Source organism: Idiotropiscis lumnitzeri, chromosome 20 (genome assembly GCF_059441095.1).
Source record: "Idiotropiscis lumnitzeri isolate Australia: NSW breed Sydney's pygmy pipehorse chromosome 20, RoL_Ilum_1.0, whole genome shotgun sequence".
Classification (NCBI taxonomy): Eukaryota; Metazoa; Chordata; class Actinopteri; order Syngnathiformes; family Syngnathidae; genus Idiotropiscis; species Idiotropiscis lumnitzeri.
Genome location: NC_142410.1, coordinates 4829042 through 4845047, shown reverse-complemented (window position 1 = coordinate 4845047; position 16006 = coordinate 4829042). Strand labels below are relative to the sequence as shown.

General features: G+C 43.4%; 1 protein-coding gene across 3 annotated transcripts in view; it reads right to left on the bottom strand.

Moving 5' to 3' along the window:
- Positions 1-16006, bottom strand: part of LOC148317218 (retinoic acid receptor alpha) — a 183206-nt gene that overhangs the window by 68075 nt on the left and 99125 nt on the right. For all 3 annotated transcript variants that reach the window (XM_088284077.1, XM_088284076.1, XM_088284078.1), the window contains one exon: positions 14376-14943. In XM_088284077.1, the coding sequence (XP_088140203.1) occupies positions 14376-14529 (154 nt within the window). In that variant the 5' untranslated portion in view covers positions 14530-14943. The remainder of the gene's footprint in view (positions 1-14375; positions 14944-16006) is intronic.

Genomic DNA, 16006 nt, shown 5'->3' with positions numbered 1-16006 from the left:
CAATCAACAAATAATAAAATAATTCTTAGTTACATCCCGACTACAAAGCTGAGGCTTTTTTTATTCAAGGTATTTGATTAATCGCAGCCGCTCTATCTATATGACCGTTAGAAATGTTCAAATGTTACAGTATAGGCAACTGTTTGATCTATTTTCCATTTCCTTAAAGGGATTTTTTTTTTTTTTTTTGTATCAAAATTCCGAACAAGTCCAAAAGACTTCTGTAGCTTTTTTGGCTGCATTATCAGTGACAGTATTAACATTCCGGCAATCCATGTCAAAGTATTTGATGTTCTGGCAGCAGTTTCCATAATGGCTGTAGCAAGCTTTGGCGTCCCTTGAGCCGTTCAAGCCGGTGCCAGGAACATCTTCAAAAGTTATTAAAAAGTCTGCAGAAAGCTGAAAAGAAGTGTCTTTCAACCCCGTCGCACTGAAAACTATTAGACGGTGTGAATGTATAAGTGCGGCCCATCAGCGCTTACATTGTAATAACATGCGAGGTTGCTGTCGTATTACCTACGCCGGGCAAAACGTTTAGAATCGCTCATGTGTTTGCAGTTACGCATCTCAACGCAGGAATTCTATCTTAAGACGCTGAGATATGAGCGAGCATGAAAGCTCCAAGGATTCATTCCCAGTCCTCCTGCTCCAAAGAGGATTCCCACCTGGTAGCAATTTAACCTCGGCCCGGTGGAGCAGACCCCGGCGAGCGAAAAATAACGTCTGTCGGGAAAGTGGTTTCATTTTTCAATCAAATAAATCATGACCTTACAGAAAATAATTTTTGTCTTTTAATGGCCTCCCTCGCGTTTGAAGTTCGTCAGGGGACAGCTCGGCTTTGAAGTCCACGAGGAGGCGGAGCAAACGTCCCACTGAGTGTGTGTGTGCGTATCTACACGCGTGTGTGTGCGGGAGACAGAGTGAGCAATCATACCGGTGCTTCCTCCACATCCTTAAAACACAAGGCCCGCAGGTATGTCTCCCAAAAAAAAAAAAAAAAAAAAGAGAAGTCCTGCAAAGCCCTCTGCACATTATCCTTACTCTAGCATATAATTTGCCTTCACGTAAAGCGAGACAAAAACCTTTTTCTGCAAGCAATAATCAGCGTAGCCCTGGATACCGAGCGGAAAGTCCAGTAAGAAAATCCTACAGCAAACTAATCTCGACGTCTTATCTCGAAGCCATGAGTAAAAATGGCCCATTGCGGTAACGTGCTGGAATAGTTCCTGACCAGTCAGAAGTTACTTTGACCCGCAAACCTCGCCGTCCATTCATATACGCTGTATTTTTGTATGTTATGAGGCTGCAATTTTAGAGAAGCGAGGCAGAGTGGCAATTGGGAGGCTTCTCGTTCGACAGGTTTCGGCTCAGCTTGCCATCGCCGTGGAAACATATTCATCGTTTATTATGGACGTAAGAAAGGCTGAAATACACAGGCAACTTTTTTTTCGTCATTCAGGCATTTTTTTAGGGGTGGGGCGTCCATGTCCATGAAAGAAAAAAAAAAAATAATAATAAAATTCTTTACATTCTATTTAATTATGCCATTACTTTTATTTTTTTTTACAAAGCAAATGATTAAATAGTGTTAGTTTTCCTAATAAAAAAACATTTTTATTTATTTTTTTTTTTTTGGTACGCTAAAACGGATTAATGACATTTCCATTCATAAAGATGATTTGCAAAAAAAAAAAAAAGGCTTTATTTACTATTTTTACATATGTATATTGTATACATATCGTGTATTGATAAGTTCGGTGCTTGAGAAATGTAGACCAAGTTTACATCTTGTTACACAAAAAAAAAAAAAAAAAACGTGATTTGCTTGTATTATTGTTGTAATCTGATTTATGACTTTTGAAATTTGTCATGAAAGCTTCAAAGAACCAGTTTCGTTAACAACTCCAATTGATAAATACATTTCATTTGTAATTAATTAAAAGTCTTGAAAATAATAATGACATTTTAAATCCCAATCACAATATTGAGAAAATTGCTTATTTCTACCCGGAGACAAATTAGACTCACATTTCAAAGCACCACTGAAGTTGAGTCTTCCAAACTAAAAGCATGTGCGCCACATATGCCGAAGCGGCTTTCAATTTGTCCGCCACCATTGTCACCTCCTAAGCTGCGTTATTAAATGGAGAGCACATAATGGCGGTGAGGCCGAAGTGTAAGCCTCTAAGCTCGTGAACTCAGAGGGGCACAGGACAACATGGGAAAGGGAAGGGGAAGAGGTCAAGAAGGAATTAAGAGATCATTGAATATATTCAGAATAGAGAGGAACTTTTTCCACCAGTTTTTTTTATTTATTTATATTTTTTATGACAAAACGTCAAAACCACTAAATCAATGTTGGCAAAGATGTGACAAAAAACAAATAAAAATAAAGATAGTGTAACTCACTGATTTTATTTTTATCCGTAGAAATTTCATGTTTATTTAAATAAATTTCACCATAAAACACTACAAATGTTTGTGCAAATGATATGAAATTTAATTATATTTATTAGATTATCGGGATAAATACTGTGAGCCACAAAACTCACTTGCTAGACTCCTCACATGAATTGTCGTGTTGTGGTCGTTTTGACGTCTTCAGCTGTTTTAGCTGAATGGTGTAATTTTATTATTACCAGGGGCTACATTTTATGAAGGTGACATTTTTAATTCTATTTCCATAAATTCCAAAAGCAGAATAGTTTTGAAAAGCAGTGGTTAACCTGCAACTGTGCACGAGCTTAGAGGTGTCGCTTTAATTCAAACGATTTAGCAGACGAACTTCAATTTTAAGGCAAACTCTAAAGGAGGATATCGTTAAAAATGATGTGAATCGGAAAATCGTTTTTTTTTTGATTCGATGAACGGACTGGAATTGTTACATTTCAAAATCGGCGCATCCTTGAATTATACCGCACCCTGAATATCGCGATATGTATCAAATGCTCTTTTATGAGAGATGCACCAGATATAAATCGGTTTGATGTTGCTGATGATTGGTTCTACGTAATTAATTGAACTAAAAAAAGACAAATTTGACATGTTGCAGATTGTATTAAAAAAAACATGACAAACGCTACCGGACCATATCGAATCTAATCGCAATCCCACTTCATCGAATCGAATCATTCGAATTTGGATCGTATCATACATCATACATCATGTATGAAAAATTGGATCAAATTGTCTTTTGTGGACAGACGTTCCAAAATCCAGACTCCCCAAAAACCCTAACCAAGTTCACCGGGCCATGACTATATCCTGAGGTTCTAACTTGATGACAGGATGAGTTGAGTGCGTGTGTCAAAAATACAAGAATAATCCTTTGTATCCGCGGCTCATTTGGGCGCGCTCCTTTTATCTGGTGCTACATGTCAGCACCGGCTACATTTCGCCGGGATGGCCAGAAGCACATTATGAGCTGGACAGATGTGCAAACGGAGCGCTAATCCACACGTGCAACAAGACAAACTTCTGGGAATAAAGTACAAACAGTCACCCAAGCGTGTCGACAGACAGGCGACTGCCTTCCCGATAAAGGCTTAAATATCCCTTTAAGCGTTTGGCCTGGAGCGCTTCCATTTCTTTCCGTGTGTACCTTCTGTCCAAGCGATCTGCTTTTGACATAAAGGCTATTCTTCAAAGGTCTGGAAGCCGCTGACTTTGACAGCACATCTGCCAGGAAGGAGACGCCCTCGCTGTTGTGGGAGGGACGCGGGGGCCGTATACTTGTCTTTTCTGCGCACATCCAGCTAATTTACTCCCAAAAGCAGGCCTACACTTGCTGTTTGGGCATGCGTCACGGTTCATATCGGAATATATTGCGCTTGCTACGCGACGACTGATAGAGGACGTCAGGAAACGATGAAGGGGACTTGAAGTTTTTGAAAAAGAAAGGCGAGGGAAAGTTGAAAGAACACCTTGAGGAGATAAAAGAAAAGTAAAATGAGGGCAAACGAAGTGAGCCAAGTGCTTACAGGAAATACTCGTGTTTGGTGGGTAAATATTGAATCAGCAAGATGTCAACTGTTGCGCCGCCTTCCTTCGTTTCCCTCCGATTCGTCTGTGTCAACAGCAAACAGACGCTTTCACCTTCACTCCGAGGCATCAAAACATAACAGATCGAACTGAAGCGTCTGGATTCAGATTTGGCAGCACAAAAGGAATCCCGCCTTGGACTCGCGCCGTTGGGTTTTGTTGGGCGGACTGCAAGAGAAGCGATTGGTCATGGGTGGGAATCCATCGACGATTCTTTGGAGTAGGGTAGGGTGTGTCTGGGCCTGCAGTGATTGAAGATGCCTGAAGGGAGCCTCCATTTCCCCTTCTCGCTTGATCTTATGCCTCTTTCTCCGCAGTCTCTTCCAAAGAATGAGCCATTAGCGGAGTTTCTGGGTCACGGAGTAAGGTCTAAGGTTTGACACACACTATGTGTCGTTCTATCATTCTTCTTTCCTTCTCCCCCCAATGATCAGACACAATTACCTCCCACCCTGGCAATCTTGATTACTAACGGTATTTCACACAGAGCGCACGTACTTTACAGTATGGTGGTTCACTAAAACTTGCAAGAAGCATTAATCCCCGATGATAAACTTTTTTTCAGAACCACTTTGGGTTTCTATGTGTCTTTTATATCTCCCTCAAGTGCATTCCTCAAGGCGGGGCATAATGTTTTTGCATGCATTGGTTATTATCAACAAATTGGACAACTGCTCAACGGAGCCCCAGGATGGACTGGGTCATGAGGATGCTCTCATTATTCGAAAACGGACCCATAAGTGACGGCCAACGTGTTTATTTACCCAACAACCTCATAAAAATATTTTTCTTAGATTGTAACAATCATTTAAAAAAGAAGAGATTACCAAAATTGTCAAAATTTGTTTACGCAAAAGCTACTCAAAATGCTGCACTTCAAATGCTAGCCAACCATGCTAGCTTGACAGTTAGCATCGCTTCTCCGTCTTTTCCTCGTTTTCGCTTCTTGCTAGGTGTCGTCTGATTAGCAACTCCTTGTTTTTCTTAGGTGATAACAATACTTGAAATATCTTTTCTAACTAGCAACTTAGAGGAGCGGCTCCAAAGCAAGGACAGTGCTTTGTCACACAAGCTAGCCAGCGGCAGCTCGTAGCTGATGCGACGCAAGTTAGCGTCGCGCCTCGCATTCCCCGGTAGTTCCTGACCAGCCGGAGGAGCAAGTAGAATGGATGTCCGACGTAGATCCACATACAACCGGCATCTCCATTAATTAATAATTAAAACCTCAATAAAGTCAGTTACAGTCAGCAATTTTGCTATTAAATTTTGTATCGTACTTCTTGTGAATCGAGCTGAAACTGGAATATCAACGCATTCATTCATAATTGAAATACCAAACATTCAATTTTAGCAGAATATAGATAAAATATTACACTCTTTTTGATGTGGAGCAGAAATAGTCAGTGAGAGCAAGGTAACTGAAATTTATCACCAAACTGGTTAGACATGAATTTGAATGCCGCACAGTGGTTGTGTTGTCTCGACTGAATTGCCCATAGGGTTCGTATAAAAGGCCTATTCAGGTTTAAAAGTCAGCTCGAATTGGAACAGCATCATTTCTTTCAGTCAGCACATGTCAGGAATTTGTGTTTTTGCTCATATGTGTGTGTGCGTGTGCGCTTATCAGTTAGATTTTATCTTGACAGTGGCTGATCAGTCAACGTCACGGGCCGTGGAATTCCTCGGCCTGACGTCTGTCGACAGTTTTAGTGCACACAAAAAAAAACAAAAAAAAACACAAGGATTGCTGGACTTCTTTGCTGTGAATGTTGTGGGGTTTTTTTTTCCCCGCAGCTGTGTTAGTTCCAAGTTCAAAGTAAAAAAAAAGAACAAATGCATGTAATGTGATGAAACACGCTGCTGGGAAGCCAAAGCGAAGGTTTTTATGTTGAAAAACGGTTTACTTATCACACGTCTTGTTTGTGTTTATTGTGAGCACACGCACGTAGAGTAATTATAATAAAGGGGACATTGGCTGTGTGTGTGTGTGTGTGTGCCAGAGCCAGAAGGCTGCGAGGAAGAAGAGGACGGAGCTGCTTTCATGTGCCTCAAGGCACAGATCTCGGTACTCAACAGCTGTTTGCCTCTCATCGTAAATGAATAGAAAAGGGGAAGAGGCCACATTGCAAAAAAAAAAAAGGAAATAAAAAGACATCCGTGAAATGAAGAGGAAGAACTAAAAAAGATCAAGTGAAAATTAATTACAATGAGAGGAAAAGGGAAAGATTTAATCATAAACTGATGCTGCCTGTTCGCAGACTTCCGCTGGCATCGTGAACATCCGTTTTTAAGAGCTTCTTTTCGTCAACGCTGATATTATTCCATGCGTTTTTTGGGGGGCTTTTTTGTGTGTGTATTTTTATTTATTTATTTTTAATCATCCAGCATACAGTAGGAGACTTGTGCTCACTTAAACTACACACAATGACAATTTTCAGCAGGCAGAACAGTTTGATCCCATTTCCAAAAGCACTGAAAGTGCTGAAATGACACAATTTCTATTTTTACTTTGACTTTACAAGTCACATCATCCTGTAGTATGGTACCGAAATAATTGCACAAAACAGAAACCAAAAGTCGTTTTCTCAAACAAAGCTCATTATCTTCTTCTATTGGCACAATTTTCGCATTTGTTCATGCGCTTTAGCGACTGTCTGATTATTCTCCATTCATCCAAGGCATTGTGTTCTCAGGGCGTCGAATCGACTAGCGCCGTCCTCCATAGTCTTTGAACACAAACCGATGAAGCTCGAAACTTCTTCCAAGACAACCAAACGCCCTGGGAATCCTTAAGCGCCGCAAACGTGTAACGTGAACGCAAAGCAAAGCGAGGCCAACAAACGTGACGTAAGCGAGCCCCGCGCGACGATTGCCCTCGCCGAGCGCATTGTCGCGCATTTTGACCAGACAAAGTGTGCTAATGCGGCAGCCCAAAGCTGCGAGGTTACGTGTGGCATCGGGTCCCTTAAGAGACGGTGCCAAGATAAAGCTGGTGGCCCCATAAGCTGCGGCCCGGCCGAGCTCTCTTAGCACAACACAGCCTGCCATTGTGCCGGCGTTGAGAAAAAAAAAAAAAAAAAGCGCATTAGCTGCTGAGAAAAGGGCTTTCCCTCTCAAACCCCCTCGGACAACAAGCAAAGCTCTGCTTGATAATTCAATCACTTCTCCGAGGCCGAGGATCCATGAAACCGCTCGGAATCTTTTTTTTTTTTTTTTAACGCCCCGCACCCCGCTCCGTTCCCTTCCTCGATGGTCTCCTCCATTAGGTAACTGCCCTATATTTTGATATATGCCGTCATTCCTGGCGCTTATCAAAGGACAATAGAGGAACGACGCCTAAGAGAGAGTCATTGACATTTGAATGTATGCGGCGCGGGTGAATTATGGGTGTCGCATAAAGGGCATTAGGAGATAGCGATATATATTTGTGTGCGGAGGGGAGATAAAAGGAAGGAGAAGGAGGTCAGCGTGAGAGCGGGTTGAAGGAAAGGATACACGCTGAAGGAGAGTGAGATGAGTGGGGGGGGGGAAAAGAGTTCTTATCGCGTTACCCTTGTCTTGACTTCGTCGCGGGGCCTTTGAAGAGAAGAGCGAGAGAACAAAACAAAAAATACTCTCGCTGGCACATCAGTAAGAGATTTAGATTATGCCAGTGTTTACCCAACTGAGTGCCGCATGGCTGCTGGCGACAGCCTGCTGCTTTTCAACGAGTCGTGGCGCAACGACGGCTAAGCTGCGCCTCGTTGTTTGCGCGTCAGCATGCGCACGTATGGATTTTTCCAGTCCGTGTGAATGTTCACCATAGATAGCATACGTCCTTGTATTCCTAATAGAGTCGGCGATGCGACTCGGCACGCCGAATGAAGCCGTCCACCGGATTATGGACAGACAGCTCTCGGGAAAAAAAAAAAAAAAGTGGGGGCCTGGGATTTGCATAAGCGGCCGCGGATGTGACAAAAAAGTGTCGAAAGAAAGACATCGAGATAGAGTGGGGAAAGGAAACACAGAGAGGGGGGCTTAGAGAGTGGACCACACTTGCCAAGCCACTTGGGATAAATCCTGCGGTTGGGATCAAGTATTCCGGGCAGGGATTTGGCCCCAGGTTCCCTCAAAGCAAATGGAAAATAACAGGCTGGGAGTAAATAGGTGGCCGGGTAATGATAGCTCTGTCAAGTTCTAAAGTGGAGAAAGGCAAGATAGTGGAGAGGGGAGGATAATAGGGAATGGAAGAGGAAAGTGTGGGCGAGTGCAACACGGTTGGGGAGGTCGGATGACAAAGACAAAAGCGCTAACGGGAAGGTTTGGGATGCTGTTCGAGGAGAGAGGGATGTCTCGCACAACAAGAGGCCAAAAAGGAGAGCGGGAGGACACGGTGACACAATTTCTTGTGGAAGCCTCTTTGGAAGAAGCTCACTGGCGTTTTTTTTGGCAAGATGCGCATGTGTGTATGCACGTGCGCGCCTCGGGCTCCAACTTCTGTCTGCGCTCGAGAGATCTACATCTGGGTCTCGATTCCTCTCTCATGTAACACACTGCAAACTCTTAAATCCCGAGCTCCTATTTGTGATTAAAGCGACATTTGGGGGGGATTTCCCCCCCCCCAGATGTGTGTAGTAGATTCCGCCATAGTTTGAACAACGCTTTCACAGATCATTCTATTCATGTTCCATTGTCAGGATTCTAACGAGTTTTAACAACTATGACAAAAACTGTTTTTCTTTTTTAAATTGCAAACTCCCTCTTTAACTCATTTAATCCCAGACATTTTCACTAGAGCAAACCCCTCAATCCCAGTGTTTTTTCTGGATTTTGACTGGTTTTCAGAGGCCAACATAATATTGTGTTCTCATGCGATAAAAACCAGGAGCTATGATGCAAAAAAAAAAAAAAAAGCTAAGACGTATAAATACGTCTTTGGGAGGCAGGAACAATGTTTTTGAAAAGGTTTATGTATGTCTTGTGGATTGAATGAGTTTAATAGACTCCACCTGTGCGTTTTGCTTCATTGCAACACTTTTTTTCCCCTCCACGTTTATCTAGCTATTCAAATCACTTGTAACCGAACCCATCCATGAGCACCGAATGACGAGCGCACGTATGCAAGATTATCATCGTCAGCTCCAGACAGCGTGTTTAATCCATTCTCACCACTTAGCCGATAGAGCGAATGAGTTGAATTTACGAGCCTTACAATCTCTTTTTTTTATTATTGGCGCTGTAATATATGGTCGATTTCACTTGCTTTTCCATGCGTAGTGCTCTCACATTTTCTCTCACTGTAGCTCTTACAAGACGTTTTTATTCATGACCGCAATATATGGGGAAAAAAAACAAAAACACCAAAAGATTTATACTATGAAAAAGGTGGGGATGAAAGATGAGCCATGTATTAAAAAACAGTACATGAATACATATACTGTATAGCTCTGACTCTCATGCAAAATACGTTGCTCGTGGAAACGGATATCGGTTAGATAAATTCGTATTGAAAAATGAACAAAAATCTCACAGTCCAACAAATGACAAATAAAATTTGAAATATATAATATAATATAATATAATATAATGTAATATATCGCCGTCTGGCAAATTTCTACATGCCCAAATATGGTCCAATTATTTTTTTTCCTCTGTAATTTTTTTTTTTTTTTTAGCCAATTTAAAGCAGTGAAAAAGGCTTGAAAACAAATACAAACAAATTCATTGCCGCTCTTCTACGCAACTACTTGAGTTTCCACGTTCTGCTGCAGCTGTGTGGCGTAATTTACGCCCCTAGTTAACATCTTGTGTGGGATTTTTTTAAATTATTTTTTTTTATTATTTCTTATTAATATTTTGAATTAAAATTGATGCAAGTGATGCCTCATTGCACAAAGTGTGCCGCCGGCTTTGCAAACAAGCGGACGTTTAAAAAAAAAAAAATTACTTCCTGTAATGTCATTTTGACAGTACAAGGTTTCCGGCCGACAGCGACGATACATAGTATACACACACACACACACACACACCCACACACACATACAAAAGAACAGATGCAGTCTATGTTTCATCACGGCAGTCAGCATAGTGGTGACTCATATTTTTCATCATTTGTTTTGCTTTGGATCAACGCTAGTCGGTCAAAATATTGCTTTACGAGGAATCAGTGTGTGGAGAAAAAAAAAAAGGCTGGGGACCGCTGGATCAGCGGACAGTGTCACTTCATTTTTCAAGGTTCCAATAATGCTGCAGTTAATTAAGCAGGTCAATAGGCGACACAGCCATTGTGAACGTGTTTGGCACGGCGTGTTTAATAAGCTTCCGTCGTCGCTGTCAGACGTATTGGCAGCCTTCGAATGGCTTTCCAATAATGGCGGGCGCCTCCTCCAGTGGGGTTATTCTCAATGAATCGGCTACCTTGTCGCCTGCTAACAGAGTGCTTAGGTCAATGACATAAGACAGCGTTTGTGTACACATACACATTGGACTGCTGCCAACGGGGAGCACCTCACAAGTGTTCCTCACTGTCATTATATCCCAATCAGAGGGGCATTGTGAGCGCAAGTGTTTGTATATTTTCGCCACCCATGGAGCGCGCTCGCACGTCCCCCTTGATTCGAGCGGACCACCGAGGCAGAGAGGAACCACCTGTCCATCCAGGAAGCGGCGCAGACACGCTCCAGCCAAGATTAGCATATCCATATTTACTCATGGCTGGTGCATTCCTCCGTGGCTTTCTTAATGGCTTCACTTCCTTAAGGTCTGAAAATACCCTTTCATTCTGCTGCACCTGGCCAAAAAGCACATTTATAAATGTGATTTGTCCCTCTAATAGTTTTGAAAAAGGGAGGGTTTATGTGCTTTTGCGGTTTGAAGAAACGCTCAAGTGGCAAGCAATTACAGAGGCCGCCGAAACAAGCGCGGCCTGTCGGGAGAGGCCAATTAGTCCGGCGTGGCAGCAGGTAGCGAGCTGGCGACGCTCTTTATGATCCCTCAAAACACCGTGCTAATCTCATAGCATGGTGACAGACAACGGAAGGCATTAATGATAAGAACGGGATCAATAGCCGGGACGGGTTATTGCCTGCTGGCTCTGTTTTCATCAGGGCGAGCGTCTCCAAAGGCTTTTTAATTGAAAACGCCCGTGAACGTTGCGCCGATTGTGTGTAATGAAACATTTGATTGGCTGTGTAATAATATTTGTTGAAGTTCGATACGAGCATGAGGGCTCCCCGTTGATGATACTCTGTGAAGCAATAAAGCTCCAGGCAATAAATGTGATATCAATACCCGCTCTAAAGTGTAACCCAAGCTGATGATGACGATCTGATAATGCAAAGACATAAGCGAGGACGTTCGAGGTGGAGAGACGCAGAGAAATAGCAACAGGGGAGAGTGGCCAAAGCCTCTATTAACCCTTCTGCTCTGCTTGTTCCAAATAATGGCTCTATTGTGTTTGGCTAAGGCGGATTGAGTCACAGAAGAAAGAGTGAATGACAATGGGATGAAAGATGATGAATGTGTGCAGAAGAAACAAACACTACCACCTAACAAGAAGGATACAAGTACAAAAGGTTGGAAAAGTTGGGTCCAAAAAAATTTTCATATTCACTTCTTACCAAGGCTAGGTCACAAAAACTAATCTCTCTCTCTCTCTCTCTCTCTCTCTCTCTCTCTCTCTCTCTCTCTCTCTCTCCCCTCCCTCCCTCCCTCCCCCTCCCTCTCTCCCCCTCTTCCACTCTCTCCCCCTCTTCCACTCTCTCCCCCTCTTTCACTCTCTCTCCCTCCCCAGCCTTGGTGTAGATCAAATTTTTCTCAGCTAGTTTAAATGCAACACTATCCCTCACTGTTTAAATGCAAGGAAGTCCATCGGAAAACACAGCCAAGCTAAAGATCAGCTGATCAGTCACTTACAATGATCAAGGCCGTTGTTAACAACTTGTTAACATCTTGACACCAACAGAGGGGAACAAGGAAGTAGAAACGGTGCGCACCACTGAATTCGAAAGCAAATGCTACCCGCTCGGTCTCGACTTCGAGGGGGAAACAAATGGAACTGTGACAAAATGTCAATCACTTGAGTCATGGCAACCAAATAAACAACGGCGTGTGTGGAGAGAATTTCCAAAAGTGATGGACAAGGGGCGGGGGGGGGTTAACAGATTTGCAAAAGGCACCCAGGTGAGCACAGACCTCCCCCAAGGCTGATCAACCACAACTCTATGTGTTGTCATTTTGTCAATGAATTTAATTAATTGTTGATTGAAAAATTCAACAATAGTTTGTTTCTTTGTTTTTTTTTTTTTAAATAAAAAAATAGGGTATCCTTCAACCGGTTATGATTTTATATTTTTGTTTTGTACTATATATACCATAAAATGTATTCAGGGGTAATTTTTTTTACATATTTACACTGACATTTTAATACATTAAAACTTAATACAGAATTTAACACATTACGTATTATGCAAGAACAATAATTTTTATTTTAATAAAAAGAATAATCGCATTCATATGTTGATCTGTAGCCCGCGCCGCACCCTCCCTCCAAAGTTTCCCGATTAATTGTTTAAGTAGATTTAAGTAAGCGTGCTAACAAACAGACGAAAATAACCTTCTTGGCAAAAGGTACCAAGCCGATTTCAAAGCTGAAACAAAAACCAAAAGTCTCTGTGAGATGAAGCGGCACAATCTGTCAGCGCACAAACGCACAACCGGCACGAAAAAATGCGCATGCAAACATTCCGCGTTGAACTCCATCCAGGCCGGCGCTCAGCTTTCCCTGCCTTCAATCCCTCCGTCTGAAACTTCAAGCAGCGACTGGCTCGGCACTCTTGTCTCTCTTTCGTCACTTCTCAGCAGCGGATTAGCTTGGACAGGGCTTAGCTGGGCTGTATCTGTGTCGAAATATGAGAGATCAAACGGGAGGGTGCACAGATATGCCTGTTGTGGGCATGGGGGGTGGGGGGGGGACTCTGCTGACTGTTACGTGTGTGGCATGACTCGGGGAAATATGCCAGTGTGAGGGGTCAGCATTATGTTTGTTTTCACGTGCGTGAATGTGTGAGGAAGCGGCGGTGTCCCAAGCTCTCTGGTGTTTACTGACAGGAAATGTTTGTCCAGGCGTAAGGGAGGGGAAAGCTTGCCGCCTCGTATCGCAAACACTGGGAAAGTGGCCCAGCGCACACACATTCACACAAACACTTACAAGCGTGTAAAAAGGGGAATCTGACGGAAGCGCCAGTCTTTGTGAGAGAGGCGCGGTATTTGGGAGCAGGGAAGTGGGAGCGGGAGGGTCCGGCACTATTGCTGCATTCCAACAAACTGGGAAGTCGGAAATTTCCGACCTCTGAGGAGGAAAAGTGTCCTGGGATGCCATTCAAAGTTCAGAGAGTTCAAACAAAGAGTTCTTATGACACGAGTTGTGTAGGTTAGAGAGAATAACGGTGTAAATAACAATCACAGAGTGCACATCGTCGCTCTCAGGCGCCAAGATGTTGCCGGCGCTGTCCACATCAACCTCCTGACCAGACAAAAAGCCGTAATACTTCACAAAAGCAACAAATACAACAATCAGCCGTGTGAGCTATTTAGTAGGCGGGAATTAATCTGCACGTGCTGATCTTCATTCCTGACCACAACTTTCTGCAATGAAGATTTAAAGCGATGCGTTTCTAATAAATCTGGATTACTCAAATGTATCTAAGGAAAGGATTTTCCCTTATTCCTTAAAAAGCATCCAGACTTTCAATCCTGAGGCGACATAAAAAAATAAAAAAATCCTACGTCATCCCTTATTGATTTGTTTTGATGTTCTTAAAAATTGTATTTGCAGCAACAATCAGGAACAAAACAAGACAAAATATGGTTGAGCAGCCCTCACTTTGTCTGAGTTAGTGCACGACTGCAGTGACATTCCCTTTTGGAAAACAACAAAAAAACTTCCTCACCTACTTAGACGAGAAACTTTACGCGACAGTTCTCCGGCTTATGATTGATTGCAAGAAGGAGTTGGCAACAATGATCGTATGTGAGAGGTTTATTCCGGGAGCGCTTGCCAGTTTTTGTCTTCTCGCAATGCGCTGTGCTCCTCTCTGACTGTCCTGCCTGATGTTTTTATTTGTGTGTGTGTGTGTGTGTTTTTATATACGTGTGTGTGGGCTCATAAATTAAGGACAGCGCTGGAGGCCCTGCGAGCGCGTGGGCGTATATTTGTGGCTGTTTACCAACACACGTCTGTCAGGCAGGAGTGATCAGAGCGGGACGAGTGGAACGCGTCCTTTCCCCGTGTAAATTCGGTCGCGCGCACGTCACCGAGGTGAACCGGGGACAAAGGGAACTTAAGTTTGACTTACTGGCTGGCGAAGGGGTGCTGTAGCCGCTGAGAGGAAGTCCCGGCAGAGCTGGAGGCGACAGACTCCCCAACATGTGGGGGAAGAAGTATGAGTAGGTGGGCATTGGGAAGCCGTTTAGGTGCGGGCCCGGCATCGGGTTGCCCTTCCCGGCCATGACGCGTGTTGCTCACTGAAGAAAAGCCCTCTGCAGTTTGTAACAGAGCCAAAAGTGAGTCAGTGTCGTTTACTGGCCTGATTTAATCCCCCATGGGAATGCTGGATTAGCGCATAATCCAACAGAGTGTCCAGCGAAGGTCGCCAACTAGTCGCTGGATGTCACCAAGGTTAAAAATCCAGTTGAGGAACAATTGTTGGATTAGAAAAAGCAGCTCCAAGGTGTTTAATCCGAGCAGGTTTATAAGGAGGTCTTTTCTTATTTTCCAGTCCAACGGGGAGAAGAGGAGGTGACGTCGCTGATAGTGGTGATGCTGATGCGAGTGGTGGCACGCTTCCTCTACGGGGTTCCGGTCTCGCGCAGATCACATGACGCCACCATGTTCTCCCGGGATGGGCCTCCTCCTCGCAGAATCTGTCGAGAAAAATGAAACAAAAAAAACAAAAAAGGATCATTCCGTGCCGCGGCGACTCGGTAAAGAGATGGCATCCCTTTCAGCCGGAGAACTTGAGCTAAACAGCGCTTTTGTTTTGACGCTAATTAATGGTAATGTCTCGTCTGAAACCTTACGAAAACAACCCATCTGCCTTAATTACCTAATGGGGTGTTAAAACTGTGAGGAGAGCAGTGGGCGCGTGATGTTTCCTCACAGCTTTTGCGCGCTGCTCATTAACAGTGACAGGCTGCAAAATAGTGTGGGAGACGAGCGAAAAAACACACAAACGCAAACACAAAAGGAAAAACTTGGCTAATTACGCGAGTTGCCAAAGCCAGAGGTGAGACCCAAGGTGCCACTCTGGGACCACTAGAGATTTGTTGCTACAGAGTTTACTTCCAAAACAAAGACAGAGAGTTGTTAACGGCGTAGAGAGCGCGAGAGCACCAGAGAACGTAATTGCTATCAAGAGGTACACTGACAAGCCGGCAGAAACAAGATTAAGAGAGTAGCAGGGCTTCAAAACAGCTTGTCACAACACAAGCGCAGTTTATTCTCTCTCGTTATGAGCCATTTACGAGACGGTGAGAGGCAAAGTGGAATTATTGGTTGGAAACAAAGAGGGAATGTGTCTTTGCAGGAATATTGTTGCACAGGAATGTGGTGCTCGAGCACGAATCACACGAGGACATCACGGATGAACTCTTGGAAAGGGAGAGGGGTCAAGGCAGACATGTTGCCACTTGTTGGATGTGCGTAAAAGCGCCGGGATGTGGCAGCTGAGTAGAACATCTTTGCGGATTCGACTCAAGATTGAAAGTAAAAATATTTTTTAGTTACTTCAGACATATTTGAGTTCACCTGATTTGTCGAAAATGTATCGTTCGAATAATTGGGTGCACAAGGAACAGGCATGCCACGGAGGATTCATTTCTGGATTCCATACTTTGTCAACTTTACTTCTTGCATCAGTCATGGCACTTGAGGGAGACATTTGAGGGAGAGTTTTTGGAAAATGATGGAACCACATGTGCTTGCTTT